Here is an 18,777-nt window from a genome sequence, read left to right as displayed (position 1 = left end):
CTGAAAGGTGACTGTAGGTAGCCCTGCAAGTCCAAAATCCATGTCTGGAATCATAAAAATCCCAAATGAAACAAGAAAACCCCAAAAAAGCTGTTCCTGGAAACCAAGTTCATGTAGAAACATGTAAAATGTTATTACAGTTTGGTGAAATAACTGGATCCACAGGCTGAATTTGTGAGTACCTTTAGCAAATACTAGTCTACAAGTATCCTTAGTCTAAAAGTTAACTTTTTATACACTATCTATATATTGTCAACTTAAAATGTTCACATATTCAGTTATTATACTTCCTGAACTATGCATACATGGTGTAGTATACTTGCTACTAGCGGTGTAGTGATGAATCGATTTCTATTCCTATGATCCAACCGATCTGTCTTGTTGAGGCAAGTTGTTAATCGAGTTGATATACAGCCTACCATTAATCAATTTTGGATTGAGATATGGTAGGTTAATTTACTTTACCGTATCGACCAAGTGCCATCACAGCAGACCACAGGTGTGATGACAGATGACAAAAATCATCAAGCCATCATTCCTGTCCAATGAGAGGAAACACTTTGAATTTAGCAAAGACAAGTGACCATCCAGTATGCTAGAAAGTTCCAATATTGTTCCCTTTGGATTACTTGGATGTGGAAAAACAACAGTGGGCTGAACTTTAGGAAACTAAAATGTGCACGGATTTGACATTCATTCTTGTTTACTTTTTTGTACACATATTTAATTTACACTTGATTCTCTCAAAGAAATCTGGAAAACTTCAACTACATGGAAGTTTTGGTTAAGGACGTCCTGGATCCATTTTATGTCAGTAAATTGGATAAAATCAGTTCAAAATGAACCGAAATCGAATTGCCAACTACAAAATAGGATATGAATCAAACTTGTTAAAATGAATCATTACACCCCTACTTGCTATATTTATAGCCAGCTCAAGGAAACTTAATTTAAAAAAATTCAAGCTTGCGATTTTTATGAAGGGCACCGAAAAATTGCACAAAGGGTGAAATTTAAATAATTCAAAACATTTTACAATTTAAAGCTAAAGAGTATTCTTTTTTCTTTTTCGCCTTTTTATTCATCAGAAATTACTTTTAAAAAGTAGTTTTTTTATATCCAGGTGTTTAAGCGTTTTTTTTAAATTTTTTTGTACTTTTGCGCCATTTTTGGACCCAGACTAGCTAATGCTGCTAGCTCACTAAGCTAGCTGTTGCGCAGTTGGGGGGTTTTCGGCGATGATGGAGGGTTTCGTTCCGGGTTTAGATGCAGAAAATACTCCAAAAATGCGGACTGTGGTGGTAATTCGGGCGGGGACCGACCCAACCGTCACCGGAGACCTCCGAGTCCTCCTCAACCTTCGAGCCCTGGAAGGGGCGAGCCCGGACTCCCGCTGCGCTTCCGAGCAAAGAGATATCCAGCCCTACATGAGGAGGATCCTCACCGTGTGGATGTTTAAGGTTGGAAACTTAGAGAATTGTTCAGGAGAAAGTCACTGCTCCTCACGTCCCCGCACGCGCTGTCTGGCAGGTGTGTGAGGAGCAGCTCTGTGAGCAGGAGGTGTTCCCCCTGGCGGTACATTATCTGGACTCCTACCTCAAACGTTTCTGCATAGAGAAGTCCAGCCTGCAGCTCCTGGGAACAGTCTGCATGTTTGTGGCCTCCAAAATGAGAGAGACGGTCCCCCTCACAGCCAGCAAGCTCGCCATCTACACTGATAACTCCATCTCCACTGCAGACATCCTGGTAAAGCTCCACCTGCGGCAGAGGTCATGACCTTAGACCTTCAGCAAAAACTACAACAGAGTGATGTTTCCAACAGTTCTTCAGCATCTTCTCCAATAATGTCAAATACATTTTGATTAGCATATGTCAGCTTTATTACTATAGTCTATAGCAGAGGTCCCCAACCTTCATTGCGCCACAGACCGGTTTGATGTCTGGCAAAATTCTCACAGACCAGTTTGTTATATGTGGCGGACACACGCTGCAGCAACGCTCTAATAAAGGCAGAGACACGTGATAAGATGTACCCTGCACTTTTATTTTGACACACTAAAACATTGAACATCGCACAGGTGTCTTCATCCTCTCGCCTTCCCACACTCATGGTGCTAAAAAGAAGTAAACACAACAGGAAGAAATAACTAAGGGTGAAACAACACAACTCCCAGATGAAAGGACCCGTAGGCAAAAACAAACACCCGTGCTCAACCCTATTTTGACCAAAGCAGGCAAAGGGGATTGATTTCATTCCCTGTGATGCCAGCTCCGACAGTAACCCCTGCAGCCTGCGGAACTCCGACCGCAGACCAAACATGCACGTGACCGATACTACAGTACAACAAAATAATATGACTTGCATGTGGTATTTTCTAAACATAACAATAAACACGAATTATGACATAAGCAACGTCCTCTCTGCCCGCAACACTCCCTGGTCGCTATTATTAGAAACATTTAAACATACTTTCAAAATAAGTGCATGGAAAATCCAACTCACCACGATGCTGAATGGTTCTAGGGAATCTCCCGTTGGGATAAATCCGTATTTTAAGTAGGACTTCTGATACTGTCTATTAAATGTAGCTTTATTTTTTTGCAAGTGAAAGGCTCCTCTTCTGTCTTCTGGCTGGGCCTTTTCCACTTGGCAAAGAAACTTTCCAAGGCATTTGTTTTTTAGTCATTTTGCTAGTTCCTGGGTTTTATTTTAGCGGTATCCTCTCACATGACCGAGACGAGCGAATTGGCCTGCATCAAAAGGTAACATAGACGGATGTAACAGAGAATCTGGCATTTTTTCAAAATCAAACATCTTTCAGATTTCGAAATAAATAAAACTGAAGTCATGTAAGTTCTTTTATTTTTTCTGTGCGGCCTGGTACCAAATGACCCACGGACCGGTACCGGCCCGCGGCCCGGGGGTTTGGGACCACTGGTCTATAGTTCACAGACTGAGACACATTTGAAGCATGCAAACAATACAACAAACAAGACTTTGAAAAAAGGGGAAAGGCATAAAATCACTTAAGGCACTGCACCAAAAATGAACGACCTTGAGAGTATTTCGGGCAGGCAACTCGAGCAGTGCGTTTACCTGGTTACTCCTCCCTGATGGTGGTTCCGTCTAATTAACTCACCTGTTCAGCGTCCTACTTATTTCCAGGTGTGCGGTCCAATCCCTCTTCTCCATTTCCGCGAGCTCTGCGATCATCACCCCACCCTCCTCCCCGGCTTCCACCTGTGAGGTCTGTTAGGGGTAGTTTAATACCCAAAGTTTTATGTATCTGAACGGAGTCTTATGCCAAACCAAAAGAAATATGGATATAAATCTTCTTTACTGCATGAGTTGTCTGACTGAAACGTCACGTAAATCTAATGAACTTCTTAAAGTCCCACTCCGATCCTCTTTGGATCCGTTTTAAAACGCGTTCCCAGTGGTCTTCTAACAATGACTGTTCCGTTTTAGCTGAAATCTTAAAACTTGTGTTGTTTTCTAGGCTTCTGCACTGCAGCATTAGTTCCTTAGAAATGTCTGTTGGTGCGAGGAACCCCCCCCCCCATCTATATGTACTACTATTAGCACCTCACAACTTCAAGCTAACAGTAGCACAAATAAGAAAACGGTGACAGGCATTGGAACCATCCAGCTGTACAGTTTTGAATGGAGCAGGGAGCTTGAGGCCCACCAATTGTAAATCCTACAGAGCTCATGGCTTACCTAGTGTGTTTTCTACATGACCAATCTGACCTGTATTAAACTGCATTTTGTTTAGATTAGATTAGAGTAGATTAGATAGACTTTATTAATCCCACAAGAGGGAAATTCTTTTTGTCTGCGGCATCCAAAAACAGCAAAGGTGACATTCAAAGAAGTAAAGTGACCAGTAAAGTAAAGTGACCAGTAAAGTAAAGTGACTAGTAAAGTAAAGTGACTAGTAAAGTAAAGTGATTAGTAAAGTGACCAGTATTTTTCAGGATTAAGAGTTCAAACGTTATAAATGAACAGAATGACATCTGCAACCTGCACGACAAGGTAAAATTAAAATTAGACAAAGTAAATAGATAAGTAAAAGTACACACAAAAACAACCGTTGTAAGAACAAAAAAATTACTGAAAATAAAAACTGCAACAATAAGTCAATAGATGATTGTATGAAAAACACCCGTTGGTCCATAGTGTGTTTCTTCAGCACGGTGTTGTACAGTCTGATGGTTGTGGGGAGGAATGACCTGCGGTAGCACTCCGCCACCTGTAATGTCCAGCCCAGGACAGACCTGACCTTCTTAACCAGCTTGTAAAGCCTCCTCATGTCTCTGTCTGTACTGCCCCCCACCCAGTATACAACTCCATAAAGGACCACTGAGGCCACCACAGTGTCATAAAGATCAACTAATCATGATTTCAATCAACTAATCATGATTCCAATGTTCAGGTTGTCAGAATGTTGGTATTTGACAACTGCCCCCATAAAATGTCCAAAGTTTTTATTTGGGATTTAGGACGAAAAAGACCGGCTTGACCAAAAAAAAATAATCTTTATTTTGAAGAAGTTTAGGTATTTTGTGGTTAAAAAGTGTTTGAATAAAAAAACAAAGTGCTCCCTGAAGTGCCACGAAGTAGACATTTATCGATGGCAGATGTTCTGTGACTTTGTTTTAGTGTCCTTTCTGACCTTGTACTGTCCATAACACTACTTTACTGATCCTAAAGGAGATGTTCCAGTTAGTTTTTGTTTGTTAGTCTACTCCTCTCATTGTTGCAGGTACTAACCTAAATGTCCTGCAGATGTCCTGGCATTTTTTGTTTTCGTCTATTTGTTGTCCTGACACCGGAGAGTTTTTTTTCTGCTGAAGATTTCTTCCTAAAATGGGGATGTTTCCTCTTCTCTGTCACTTTTTCTTGACGATACAGGGAATCAAAACAATTAGGCCAATCAGAGTTTTTTGGCTTTATTGGAATTATCTGGATTGAATTGGTTTATAACAATCATAATTAATAAAACTCAATCAACTAGCATGCTTTTCTAAACTTGGAAGATTTTTCTTTTGCATTTACTAAAACATAAAACATCCTAATTTGATAGCTATGTTGATAAAGGTAATTGTGCCTTTCCGCCAGTAGGGGGCTGGTCTGGTCCATGCTTGTGAAACATGTGGATCCGTCTTGGCTTCTTCATTGTGGTTGCTTTTCATATTTGATTAGAGGGTGGTTGGTGGCTGAAACTATTGCAAAAGTCTGCAGTAACCTGTTAGACCAATATTGTTTTTGGAAAAAGGGAAGCGAGCTGTCCTCATAATCCTAACCTCAACCTTTGGAAGTTTCAGTATATTTGCATATGTAAACAAGTAGAGACGCAGCTGGACATGTTCACTTCCCACCAGGACTAATAGCACCCAGATGAATTTGGAGTCTAGACCCTAAAACAAGCAGCTGTGGACAGTTAGCAGGCAGTTTGGTCCCCTCTCAAAATGGCAGTGTGAACATAAACTGCCCCAAATGGTTTTTGTTGACTGCTGGATCATCTTATTGTGAGAGTTTTGGAATTCCACTTATCTGTATTATTATTTGTGTTCCCACACAGACCTTCCTAATAAGGTTCAGCTCCTTCACAGATACTGCAGCGTGGGGGTTGAATTCCTGCTTCTGTGGCTGGATTATCTGAAGAGGAATGTGTGTGTTGCAGCAGTGGGAGGTGATGGTGGTGTCCAGGTTAGGGTGGTGTCTGGCCTCCGTGGTTCCTTCGGACTTTTTGGAGCCAATTCTTCAAGCTCTCCCCTTTGTTCACCCCCTCAACATTCAGAACATGCGCAGACATGTTCACTCCTACATTGCCCTGGCAGCCATGGGTAAGTTGAAGACAAATCTCCATTTATTGCAGGAAAAAGTGTTGAATGATGTCTGTATCTATGGATGATCATTGAATTTAACAGTGAAATTAGATGACTTTCTAAGCAAATGAGGTGTTGGCTCACAGCGGCCGTCACTGTGATGTGTCAGCAGTTCATTTTGGAGACAGAGAGCTTAGTTTGTGTAATCCTCCATTGTTTTCTGTGAAAAAACCCCTGTTAGGCGATTCATCGGGCTCATTTCACACGAATCTCTGTGATGATGCCAGCAGCAACAGGTCACCACCACAACGTCAGTGCTCTTATCACATTGCAGCCAAAAACTCAAGACAGATCTTTGCCCAAAGAGTTTGAACAAAGCCTTGAAATGAGGATCAAGTGTCCCTTTTCCTGCTAGAAACAATGAGGATATCAGATTTTCCGTTTTTGGGAAATGCTGCTTCTCCTCTTTCCTTTTCCTTCACTAGATGTTTATTGTGAAGAAGGGTTTTGTTTCCTTAGACTGCAGGTTCTCGGCCTTCTTGCCCTCCACTCTTGCGTGCGCTTGTGTCACCGCCGCTGTGCAAACATTGGCAGCCGGCAACTCTCCAGATTCTGTGATGAAGCTTTTGTCCGACCTGTTGGCGGCAGATTTGGTGAGTTTAATGTTTGACTAACATTTTCAGTTATCGCTGTGACTTTGGCCTCTCAACATTGACACGTCAGTTTTTAGGGCCTTCTCTTATGTCTTTCATTTATTTGATCGGTCTCAGAATTAACAGTAACTTTAAAAATGCATGCTTTTTTTTCTCTCACGTTGAAGCAGTTGTCCATGTCTCTGCTGATGGATTCTGTTGTTTGCTCTGAACAGAGCTCGGTTATGGGCTGCCATAAACTGCTGGCCAGCGTGTTGGACGTCAGCCTGCCTCCGTGTTTCCAGGGTGGTGTTGGCAGGTCAAACACAAACAGTTCAGGGTTCAGGTGCATCTCTGCTGATGCCAAGGACACCAACTGCCCCTCATTAGAGAACCTAACCCAGAGGGTTGAAGGAAATGAAATGTCTGAAGGCGGGAAACCCAAAAAATGATCTTTATTAAATGTGATGATGATGAACTTTCTTTTTATTTATTTTTTTAAATCTGTAGTGTTGCTGCAAGATTGATTTTTTTTTCTCGTACCAAGTTTGGTTGTAATCATTAACTTCTGTAAACTACACTGACCTGTTTGCAATTTGCTCCATTTTCAGTTCAACTATATCTTCTGGTAGTTTACTCCATTACTATTGGTACTGATGACAAACCAATCCTGGTAAACAACAAGTTTATGTATGACACACACATTAGGAAGCCATTGATTTTTCGTTTTTGTCTTTATTGGTTTGCTCATCTTAGTCCCAACTGTTAAAGACAAGCCAGTAACAGTGACAAACAGGCGCCGAACTGAACCAACTTCTGTCAGGAGTTTAAGATTGTAAAGGATTGGTGCCATGCCAAATACATGAAACATTAAATGACTTCAACGATATGTACGTTTGTCGCAGTTGTACGTTTTTCCTTCTTTGACTACAAAGAATGAGCCTAAATCTGCATTTCATTGTTTCTTTTGGAAAAAAGATAAATGATTGCAAGTGATTTCCTGATTAAATGTACAAAAACTGTTCCTGATGTATCTTTTCTAAACAGAATTTTCAGCAGTTTAATTTCAACAGCTTTGAAAGGTCAGTTCAACACACTGACTCACTGTAGTTTGTCAAACATGAATTCAGCGTTATGTCAGGATCTGGTCAATTATACTGATCGTCTGCACTTCCCTTGCTTTCCGACATTGACAGTTACACGGAAGGTTGAATCACTTGGGTCATATAATCAATCAATCATCTGGACCTCATGATTCAGGCTCAAAACTCAGTAATTTCAAAAACAAACTACTGTAAATAAACAGACCTGTTTCAGTTTCCCCAAGAATGACACTCCTAAGCACCACCCTTTTTCTTTCTAAACCTGCTACCTGAAAACAGAGCAGATGGCCTGAGGTGGTGCGCTTTTGTAATCGGCGTAGGCCTGGAAGCAAAAGCCGGTTGGACTTGTCCAGTCTGTCATGAGTCACGATTTATTATAATTCAAGTCATTATCCATAATGAAAGCAAGTCATTTCAGGAAATAAATTAAGTGAAAGCTCTTCAAGAGCTGAGGTTCCAGTTACAAACATACATCAACATGGCACTTTCACAAAGTTCCCCCTTTGGTTTATAAAATTCCCCAAACTCCCCAAATCTAAGTAAAAACGGCTGAGAGAAAATACAGGAAGAGCCACTTTCCAATGGTTTTCCTGATGGCCTGTGCTTAGAGGAAATGATTAAGTAAGTACACACCAGGGAAGAAACTCTCAAACTGAAAATGAAATTAAAGGGTTTTCTCCCTAAACAGTCATTAAAACACATTCAGATGTTTAACTGGAACTCCCTTTGTTTTGGTGTTATGCACTTCCTTAGGTTTTCCAAAGTGACACAAAGAACGAGCATTTCCGGATTCGCTATGACCCGTTTTTGGTCTTAATAAAAGTCCGGCTTTGACGTCGGCTGTCCTTCAGCTGGCTGCAGGTCCCCGTATGACCATGGCCTGTTTGTAAGCCTCTGTGACATTATCACAGTCAGTGATAGAAAAGGCACTGTCAGCCACTCCAGATTCGTAGCAGTTCCACGGCCTCATCAAGCCGTCGGCAACAATCCCACTGTCAGCTATGTCCAGCAGGTTGTCTGCAGAGACGCAGCCCCTCATGCCCGCCTTGGCTGATCTGTTCATTTCCATGGAGGGCCCCACCGGGTCGGGTAGATCGAGCTGGTCGAAGGACTCAGAAGACAGAATACTGTCGTCACTAATGGCCATGCTTGGTCGGGACCTTGGGCCTCGTCGGGGTAAAGAGGCCGCCAATTGATCTAGAGAGCCAAACTCTTGGAAGCCACCAGAAGAGAACTTCCCATTACGCTTCAGGATGCCCTTTCTGTGAGTTGGTGCGGAAGGACACTGTTTAGTTTGTAGTAACACGCCAGAATCACTGCTTTCAGGAGAAGAGGAGTAGTACCCCGACTCCTGCTCTGCGGACTTCTTTAGGATGCCTTTACGGGGCAACAATGCTGTTGAAGGGCCGTGACCCTGAGCAGAGGCACCCGAAGTGCTCTGAGGTTCCACTGAAGCAGCGGTGCTTTCACTCCCTGCCTTCTGTTTGATGCTGTTTCGTCTCTTTAGGATGCCCTTGTAGGGCCTGGAGTCTGTGTTTCCATCGTGCACCGTCTGGGAGACGTTATTCTCCTTACGAGACCTTCGCAGGGATCTCTGTCGGACCACATCCCCGCCGCCAGCCTGCGAGCGGAGCAGACAGCGCATTTTGGAACCATTCTCCAGTAAAGGTCGAGAAGTGCGTCGCAGCCACGTAGCAACACTAGTCAGGCCTGTGGAATGTGTTGTTGGTGGAGGTGGCGGCGTGACGCTCTGATCAACCACACCGTTCTTTGTTTCACACAGTAATGGCTGCTGGTAGCCCCAGTTGAGCCACCAATGCCCAGCAATTTCTTCTATTGTGGCTCTGCGCTCAGGGTTCACCATTAACATCCAACGGATGAGTCCGCAGGCATCTGACGGAACAGACAGCAGAAAACCGGGTTAATGTTGTGTTTAACTTTGGCCGTGCGTGCAAGTTGTACGTTTCCAACCCTAAAACTCACCAGAGGGGTTGTTAGGTTTGCGATAGTTTCCAGTGCTGATCTGCTGGACCAGAGTTTTGTGGTTGTTTCCATCAAAAGGCATATTTCCATGAACCAATGTGTACAGAAGCACGCCGAGCGACCAGGTGTCCACCTCTGGGCCGCGGTATGGCCGTCCGTTGACGATCTCTGGGGAGGCATACAGAGGGCTCCCGCAAAACGTCTGTAGAAACTCGTCGCCGTAGAAGAGGTTTGACAGGCCGAAGTCTGCAATCTGCTCAAGACAAGGGAGCAAACGTTTCCAACATGTCACTCTCAGACAGAAAAGACTATTTCACTTTTTCAATCATTAAAACGTAGTTTTTGTTTTGTTTCCCACAGAGGATGCTCTATAAAAACAGAAAATCATTGTGCTTACCTTTACATTTCCCCTGTCGTCTAGCAAAATATTCTCCAGTTTCAGATCTCTGTGCACTATTCCATTCTAGAAAGAAAAAATAAGGAGATTGGCCTTAAGTTGCATACATTTCCCTCTCCTGGAGCTCTAAACGTTGGTTTCAGGAAGCTACCAGACAGGATTAGTTTTTAACAGAGCGAGGGCACATTCTTTGCAAATGTCAACGTCAGTTATGCTTCATTGTCCTCTGCGCTGCAGGGGGGCATTTCTTGGCCTCAAACGAGTTTGCAATGACTTTTCTCAAGAATTAAAGTCGGCCGTGTCTTAAAAAAAAAATTCTTGTTGGTTTTGCTCTTTTGGTCAGGAGTTGGAATCGAAAAGAAAGCAGAGTAGAAAAGCGATAAAATGAGGTGAACAAATGAACAAAACACCAGAAAAGACTTTAGCCATCCATAAAAGTGAAACACCACAGATGGTAGATGCACAGGGCCATTCACTCAGCAAATATGCTCGAGCAAACAGTTGGAATGCTGCAAAAAGTGCTGAACAGCCATGCTGCAGCTTAGGTCTGAAGAACAACTGGCTGTTGTGTGTTTGTGTGTCCTGTGGGGAGGGGGGGTCTGTTCCTTCACACCCTCATTAAACTGTGAGACCATGCGTGCGCCGAGTCCGGTTGGCCTTTCGCTCCTCCTGCAGCCCCCCATAGACGGTTGGTTACAAGCTCCGCCCCTCATGGCAGCAGCATGGCGGGCCCTGTATGCACGCCCGTGTGCGTGTATGTATGTGCATGTGAGGTGCCTGTGTGCGTGTATGTATGTGCATGTGGGGGCGGTGCGTCCAGATGCCAACCAGGAACCCCCTCCTCACCTGATGGCAGTAGTGAACAGCGGAAACGATCTGCCTGAAGAAATGCCGGGCCTCTCGTTCAGAGAGTCTCCTCTTTTCACAAATGTAGTCGTACAGATCTCCTCGGCTGGCGTACTCCATCACAATCACTATTTTGTCTTTGTTTTCAAACACTGAAAGGAAAAAAAAGCAGAGAAAACGTCCATTTGAGTGTTTGTTCCACAAACCTTCTAAGCAAATCTCACAACACGGCTGGCTGATAATCGTGTAGCTGTGATGCAGAAGCACCGATAATGGCCTTCTCATCAAGCGTGAGAGCCGCTGCTGGCGGACATGAAGCCACGCATTATCTCCCAGCGCTCAGCGGCGTGTCTGCGCTTACGTAACCAAGCACCATCTTCAGCACAAAGAGCTGCGTGACCACACTCAGGCCGTGACAGGAAGATGGTTTTCCTTTAGCGGGCATCAGGTTCCGGCGCGCAACGCAGGATGTGACGCCCAGCCATGAAACCATGAGACCCGAGCGTTCCTGAACACGCACCTTCATATATGCTGATGATGTGCGGGTGACACATGGAGGACATGATCTCAATTTCTCTGCGGATGTGGACCAGATCCTGCTCATCTTTGATCTTTTCCTTCCTGATGGATTTCACAGCAACCTTCAAAAGACGAGAGAGACACAAAGGAAATTCAATTTATAAACATAATTGACTTCTTTGGGATTCATTATGGAAAATGCACAACAGAAAGAATTCTTAAAAACCAAATATGATCATCTTTTGATTTATTGTCAAAGTGTTCCCAGTGCTCTTTTATTTATGATTATGCTGGTTTTAGCCTCCTGGGACATAGTTTCTGCAGAGCGGCAGGAGTTCATTCGAAATTCGCCTCTGAATTGTGGGTGGGACATTTGGTGGGGAGTAAGTCTGACCTTCTTTCCCATCATCCCTTTGCTTACACTCTCTCCTGCTAGCTTACAGCCCCCCCCCCCCCCCCCCCCCAAACCTAGCATTAGCAGTGCAACAAAAATGGCAGCCATAGCAGAGCCATCCAGCCGTCCAGATTCCAGCTCAGACGAGGAAAACAAAGACGTTCATGGATCTGTTTGTCTGACAGTGAAGGCATCAGAATGGAGCTCCAGGCCTGCCCATCGTATTTTCTGTCACAAATCCAATCGTTTTCAAACAGCCTTTTTTTTGTCTGCTCCTCAATTCACAACGAATTGAATGAAGAAATACTCAGAAATGCAACTTTGATCTTAATTTTCTTTATACATTTCCTCCACCATGAGAAAAATGCCCCAAAATCATTTTAAAAACACAATTTTCTTTGGACTGGGTCTTTAATTCAATTCAATTTGATTTATTTAGCCCAAAATCACAGCAACTGCTGTCTCAATGGGCTTCCTACCGGTAAACCAAATCTCTAAACCACTGAAGTCTGATATCAGCCATGTTTATGCTGCAGATGAGGTGCGTTTCAACAAAAGTCAGAAAACTGGACATTTATTTTGGTGAAGAAAAACAAACACATGCTAATTTAAGCCTGTGTGTTCAGCTCAACAGGCTGTAAACATCTACAAATAAGCCCCCATGGAACAAAAAGGCCCGTCTTTCTAAACGCTGACCAACTGTGAAGGGCGCTGGAGCGAAAACTGCTTTTCTGTTTCCAACATGGCAGCGGGGACTCCAGGTCGAGCTATGCCAGCTTCAAAATACAAAAAAAACCCTCTATTGTCTGCCACAGACTCTTCAAGGCCCACAGAGGAACACGTCAACCTAGATAACGGCCGCTTGCTCTACATTCACCAAGGCTTGTGTTTTTAAGCCGTGGGTGTCTATCTGGACCTTGGATGCCTGGGATTCCTCTGTGCGCCGAGTGCGTCATCAGTCTCCCCCGAGACGGAGGGAGTCATGAGGCGGCAGATGGCCCGGCCTGTGAGCCGTCCTCCTTTCCTGGTGTGTCTGAGGCCCTCACGGCTTTGGACACAGACGGGGACATGAGTGAAGCCGTATCATTTTTGTCTTCTGCAGTGAGTCAACGCCTGACGTGTATCCTCCTCCGGGGTCAGTGCCGTGGTCACACCGTACAGACCCACTTCCTGGTTCTGGGAGGCGAGGTTTCCTGCGTTTGTTGCCAGACAGGTTCAGGTCAGGTCTCAGTCAGGGGGATTTCACACCCGTGTGGGATTCCCTGAGTGCAAGTGCTCTTCGTATCCTACGGTCGACAGACGTAATCGCCACCCAGAGGGTAAAATGTTAGTATTTCACACTGACTTTCTATGCAAATATTTGGGGTTCATGGATTTTCTTGATAAATAACCCTGTTCCTATGGTCAAACACTACAGACCGGCTAAATCCTGCTGAGCCTACTTTTCCTCTGTGTGGTTGAACGCAGACAGCAGAACATGAAGATACCCACAAGAAATGTCCGTGACAAAAGATGTTTTCTGTATTTAGGATTAAAAAACTATACATTTACTTTTAGCTTTTCCCAAAATAGTAAATATACTAACACTGGCCTGTATGAGAAGAGCAGATTTAGTTAAAAACATTTTAAAAAGAATACAAATCCATGACTCATACGAGGTTTTTCTTATCCAAAAATGTCCTGACGATAAGAGCCCATTCACACCAGCTTTCACCGCCAATGAGCTTTCGTAAGTCACTATTTTTTCCTCAAGTCCAGACGCTGTTTACAGATAAGAGTTTCCGATTCTAAGGAGTCCATAAACACTGACACACTTTAGACCAAAACAGAAACCAAACCTGTGACAGTGAAGCTCTGTGTGCAACGTGTAACACATTAGTCAAGGCTGTTCATCACTTTCTTTAGACATCTATGCTGAATAGGTGAAAAAAACAACAACATTGGATTTGTTAAGATGCAGGTTTTTGTGATTGATTTCTCTCCCCTAAATGGTCATCGCCGCAGGATTTTTCCCAAACTTAGCACAAGTTAAGAAGTTCCCCACCAACACGGCTGTGTAGGAGGGGTGTCAGATCACCGAAGAGTACGTGGCCCAGAAGGGTCACAACACAAAATAACACACTACACAACACAAAACTGACGCAGAATCACAGCCATGGCGCTGAGCCCCTCCCACCACGCTGATGCAGACAAAGGAGCACACACCTGCGTCCTTCTCTGCACCTGTGCATGGACGTCTGCGGCGTTTCTGTGTGTCGTTGAGAGCCGCTGGGACAACAGGGCGTTCACAGAGGCAGTCTCAGACTCTAAGTCATGTCTTGTTAAAGCAGTGCTCATGGGTGACGGAGAAAAGGCAGAGCATGACCCAACCTGTAGGCCTGCATGCCTCATGCAGCTCCGCGGGGGGAATTCCCAGCTCCAACAGCCACTTTCCCTCCTTTCTGTTCCAGACAACACTTTCAATCAACGAACTTCCTTTAAATGGCGACTGTTGGGTCTTAGATTTTGATGTAAATTGTTGATATTGTCGGGAAAAAATAAAGTAACTTTACTTGGAAGTGTTAAAAGTGTTGTTCTGCAACACATTCAAAGTTTGTCCCGGTTTGACTATAATCAACTTCTATGAAGTCTCTTCCTGAAGATTTCAGGTTTAAAAGTGAAAGATTTCAGGGGTTTTTTCTAAAGGCTATTTAGTTTCTATCAAGGCCATCTCTCTCCGGTCTGTTTTATATACTTTCCATTTTCTCTTGGGTCACGTGGAACAGGATTTTACCCGACAGGTTCGTTTCCGGGACGCCGAGAGCAAAAACTACCCAACTTCCCTGATTCATTGCATGCTTTTTCCAACTGCATTTTTTCATCTGCTCCTGATTCACAACGATTTGAATAAAGAAATACTCGGAGATGCAATTTTGACCTTCATTTCCTTTACATACGTCCTCCAACGTGATAAAAGAACATGTTAAAAAACACTTTTTTTATTGGAGTGTATCTTTAATATACAGACAACTTTTCTCCATAACATTTTATTTTATAAATGCATCGTCAATAGTTTTGGGGAAGACAGCTAATGTTGGTGTTGCTCATAATTTCCTGTTATACAAAATTAGGAAAGAAGCAAATACTTCTTGGAATAATCTCATAATAATGGAATAATGGGTATTACTACTTAATACATTTTAAATCACAAAAACATTTTTTTAATCAAACTACTTGTTAATTTATTTCATAAGCAGATTTATGAATACATTTTACTGCACTTAAATTTATGAAAGATAAAAATGCAAGAAGAATACCTTCTACTCCTAGTTTTTGTTTTATTTAAGGTTGTCATTTTTTTTTGTCTTTTCTTGGTTGATTTTGATGTTTAAGACTGTTGCTGTGAAATTGTATAAATCAGGGGTTCAAATAAAAATAAATCCCTTTTCCCTCTGCGCATGTGCACACCAAATTAAAGTTGTTGATGCAAAACTTCCTGTTTGACCCGAGACGAGATGCTTATCTCCAAATGTTTGTGCAACTTCATGACGTTTTCCGTAAAGTGATGCTAAATTCGGCCCAATCTCGGTCAGATCTGAAACCGCCGCTTTTTCTGGACTGCAGACAGGCGAAAAGGTTCAAGAAAAAGAGCGAGAAATCCGGGCAAAAAGACGTTCATTGAACTCAGCACGCATTTTATTGGGTCTATTTGTCAGACAAACCTTTAATTCGTTTGTTCAAACTGTGATGTGGCAGATTGTGTGTCTTCTAAAAATAGCCCGGTGTCTTTAACGACAGGTGGCCGTTACCGGACGGTGACCCGGTGCTGCACACCGGTGATCGAGTCCTTACCAGGCGTCCCGATCTCTCCTTGGCTTTCTTGACTTTTCCGTAGGTTCCTTTGCCCAGCGTCTCCAGAAACTCGTACCGGTGCTTCAGGTTATGTTTGTGGTGGTGTCTCTTCACGGCTTGTTTCTTCCCCGGGGACGGTGGGACTGTCCCGGCAGACGCCGGAGACCGGCCGGCGGCGGAGATCGGCTCGTCCATGCTGAGGCTCTCCGCTCTTCACGACGGGACGCACGTGCTCTCAAAGAGCATTCCTCCGCGAGCTCTTCCGCTAACTCCTCTAAAACCTGCGAGACGGGTCAACGGAACCGAACATAAAGTTCCAAAGCGGGCCGCTCCGTCGAAACGTGTCAGCTGTTGCGGCGCCGCAGACTGAAGCGCCCGATCAGCAGGTAGCCTGCTTGAGGGCGAAGCTCCGCCCCCGACCGGCTACGTCACAGGGACCTCCTCAGCTGGCGGAAGGATATGTCATTCCAAGAAAAGAAGCGGCCTCACTTTTCGAATTTGCAACTCGAGATTCTCTTTTTGAATCTTTGTTGTGTTAGACTATTTTTTTATTTCCTATTGCCGTCGCAGACACACAAACGCTCACACACACACGTGTGCTTTTAAAGTCAAATTACACAATGTAATCCCATTTAGAGCAGTGGCGCCACCACGTGGCTAATTTGTGTCACACCATTGAACAAGAACTGGAAAAGCAGTCTGAGTGAATTCTACTCTACTGTAATGTCTGTCATTTACAGTCTTTTCTTTTTTTATTCCTATTTTTTTTAACACACTCATTTGACTGTTAGCAAGGAAATAAATAAATAACAACAAATTAACACAAGCTGCACTTAAAATACAGCAATGAAATGCAATTTACACATAAAGTATCGACACAATACTGTCCCATCAATATTTATATCAAAACATTTCAATGAGAGAAAAAAACGGTGAAGACCACAATTTAATTATGATTTTTTTCATAGCTGAGCTGCATGGTGGTGTAGTGGTTAGCACGCTTGCCTCACAGCAAATGGCCCTCGTTCAAATCCCGGGTGGAATCTCCTTGTGCATGTGGGAGTTTTCTCCAGTTCCACCCCCACAGTTCAAAAACATGCTTCGTGGGTTAATGGATGACTCTAAATAGAACCTAGATGTGAATGTTGTGACAAACAGGCTACCTGTCCAGGATGTACCCCAACTTCTGCCAAAAAGCAGAACCAAACTCATCCGCTGTAACCCGTTTGGGTCAAAGAGAACCAGATTGGCAGGAAATTTGCAATGTCCAACATTTGCTTTTTGTCAACAATAATTGAGCCCGGTCCAAGCTTAGCACTTTCTCAAGTCATGTATGTCTCCGTTCTTCCCATCTCTGATATCTTTCACTCCATTTTTGTTTTTTACTCACTTTTCTGAAGCAAGTGTTGAGCAGAAAATGCATCCAAATGTTTTCCCCTGTCCAAAGATGGTTTATCAGGGAATATCTGTCATGGTTTGAGTTTGTTGTGTCGTGTTTTTTCCTTTTAGTTCTTGTTCTGTCTTGTTTGGTTCTGTTTCCTGTTTTATTTTGAAAGGTTTCCTGTCTTGTTACTTGTGCTTTACTTCCTTTGGTCCCCATCTGCCCTGATCGTGTTCACCTGTCTTGTCTCTGCCTTCCTCTTGTGCTGGTCCATTAACTTCTGGTCGTGTGTTTAACGTCTTCATGTGTCTTCGTCCGTTCATGCCATGTTTCATGCCACGCCACTGGGTTTTTGTTTTGTCATCCTGCTCTGCAGCGCCTTTTGTTTGATTGTTTATTAAACCCCCTGGCCTTGGAACTGTTTGCCTCCCGCCTCTGCTTCTGGGTCCAAGCGGCTCTCGAGCCTCCCCCCTCACATGACAATATCTGCATTTACCAACGTGAACGACATTTTTATTTAAAGTATCACACAACAAAAACCTTCTTAGTTCTGGTTTATAATTTAATATGAGTTGTTTAAAAAAGGGAAAAACTTTATAAGTCTTTATAAGTGTATAGACAGCAGATTTTGATGCTATGGATCAATAAAATCACTGGAGGCCTTTCAGATGAGTGTAGATAAAAAAAAAAATACAACCAATTGTCAAATGGTAATGTTAAAAGGGAAAAATGAAATATTACTCAATATTCTTATAAAGTAAGAGTAGACATCTTCAATAATGTTTTGTGTTACGAGTAATATTCCTTTACAGTAAATCTATAAGTTTATAAATGTTACTTTCTCACATTTTCTCTACTTGACTAAAATTCAAAAAGGATGACAGGAAAAATAATCCAAAAACAGAAATCCTCTGGTTAGCTTCCTCAGACCCACCTAAAAACATCCAACTCTGACATGAGGGAGCAAAGAGCATCACAAACCCAAAGTGGGGCTGCAAGCTGCCTGTTTCATTTGCTGGATTCATCCGGATCAGCTTCTTCACACGTTGTCTCTTTAACCCCTAACCTCTCAGGGGCCCGCCTGTCAGTTTGGCAGGGAGAAGCGTCAGAGGCCCTTCACTCATGCAGGCAGAGCAACACAACGGCAAAGAGCAAACTGAACTCAGGAACCAAGTCAGTTCTGTTCAATTCTGGGAATAAAATAGTGTCCGTTGATTCATGACCTACCAAACAAAATTGAAAACCAGATGATCAGACAATTGTGACAGAAAGCTCACACGTCTGCACATGTCTTCATTTTCATTCAACTCTTTTTTTTAAATTTAAATATAGATAATAGATGAATGACAGACACCACTCTGTTCCCTAAAGGCGGATGAAGCTCATTCAAATGGTCGAATGTTTATGTAATCCCTTAAAACGCCACAAGAGGGAGCCCATCAATTTTCCAGCTGAACGTTTTCTGGAGCTGCTTCCTTATGGAGTGATATTTATGCCACCATGTTGCACACAAAACGTTCTCAGTTGCAAATGAAAGTATTAAATATCTGCTTTCAAAAAAATTTACTTTTTGCTTTCAATTTTTTGTCGGCTTTCAGGTTTTTTTTTATTTCAAGAAATCTATCTTTTAACCTTTTTTTGCTTTCAAATTTTTTTTTGCTCTCAATTTTTTTTTTCAAACAATACTTTTCTGTTTGCAAAACAGTTTTTTTGCATGCATTTTGTCTTATATTTTGCTTATTTGGTTCATTTTACTGTGTCAAAGCTGCCATCAAACGCAAGGAAATTTTTCAAAAAAGAAAATTAAATTTGAAAGCTAAAAAAAAAGTGTAAAAAAGTTTTTTAAAGCAAACAAAAAA

At 42.9% G+C, this 18,777-nt stretch overlaps 2 protein-coding genes across 3 annotated transcripts; one reads left to right on the top strand and one right to left on the bottom strand.

The window, feature by feature from the left end:
- Positions 1-1,134: 1,134 nt before the first annotated feature.
- LOC101165722 (G1/S-specific cyclin-D1-like) lies at positions 1,135-7,353 on the top strand. Its single transcript, XM_011474619.3, has 5 exons — positions 1,135-1,460; positions 1,531-1,746; positions 5,688-5,850; positions 6,352-6,485; positions 6,701-7,353. The coding sequence occupies exons 1-5, from the start codon at positions 1,239-1,241 to the stop codon at positions 6,914-6,916; spliced, it is 951 nt and encodes a 316-aa protein (XP_011472921.2). The 5' UTR covers positions 1,135-1,238; the 3' UTR covers positions 6,917-7,353.
- Positions 7,354-7,915: 562 nt separating this feature from the next.
- nuak2 (NUAK family kinase 2) lies at positions 7,916-17,043 on the bottom strand. 2 transcript variants are annotated; one of them, XM_020702993.2, is made up of 6 exons: positions 16,928-17,043; positions 11,314-11,434; positions 10,794-10,945; positions 9,948-10,013; positions 9,551-9,803; positions 7,916-9,460 (listed from the first exon to the last, which is right to left on the bottom strand). In XM_020702993.2, the coding sequence occupies exons 1-6, from the start codon at positions 16,958-16,960 to the stop codon at positions 8,415-8,417; spliced, it is 1,671 nt and encodes a 556-aa protein (XP_020558652.1). In that variant the 5' UTR covers positions 16,961-17,043; the 3' UTR covers positions 7,916-8,414. The 2 variants fall into 2 exon arrangements, with proteins under 2 accessions (XP_020558652.1, XP_004068582.1); XM_004068534.4 differs by lacking the exon at positions 16,928-17,043 and adding an exon at positions 15,538-15,932.
- Positions 17,044-18,777: the final 1,734 nt, after the last annotated feature.

Source organism: Oryzias latipes, chromosome 5, assembly GCF_002234675.1.
Source record: "Oryzias latipes chromosome 5, ASM223467v1".
NCBI lineage: Eukaryota > Metazoa > Chordata > Actinopteri > Beloniformes > Adrianichthyidae > Oryzias > Oryzias latipes.
The sequence above is the reverse complement of the archived record's forward strand: the minus strand, read 5'-3'. Positions and strand labels throughout refer to the sequence as shown.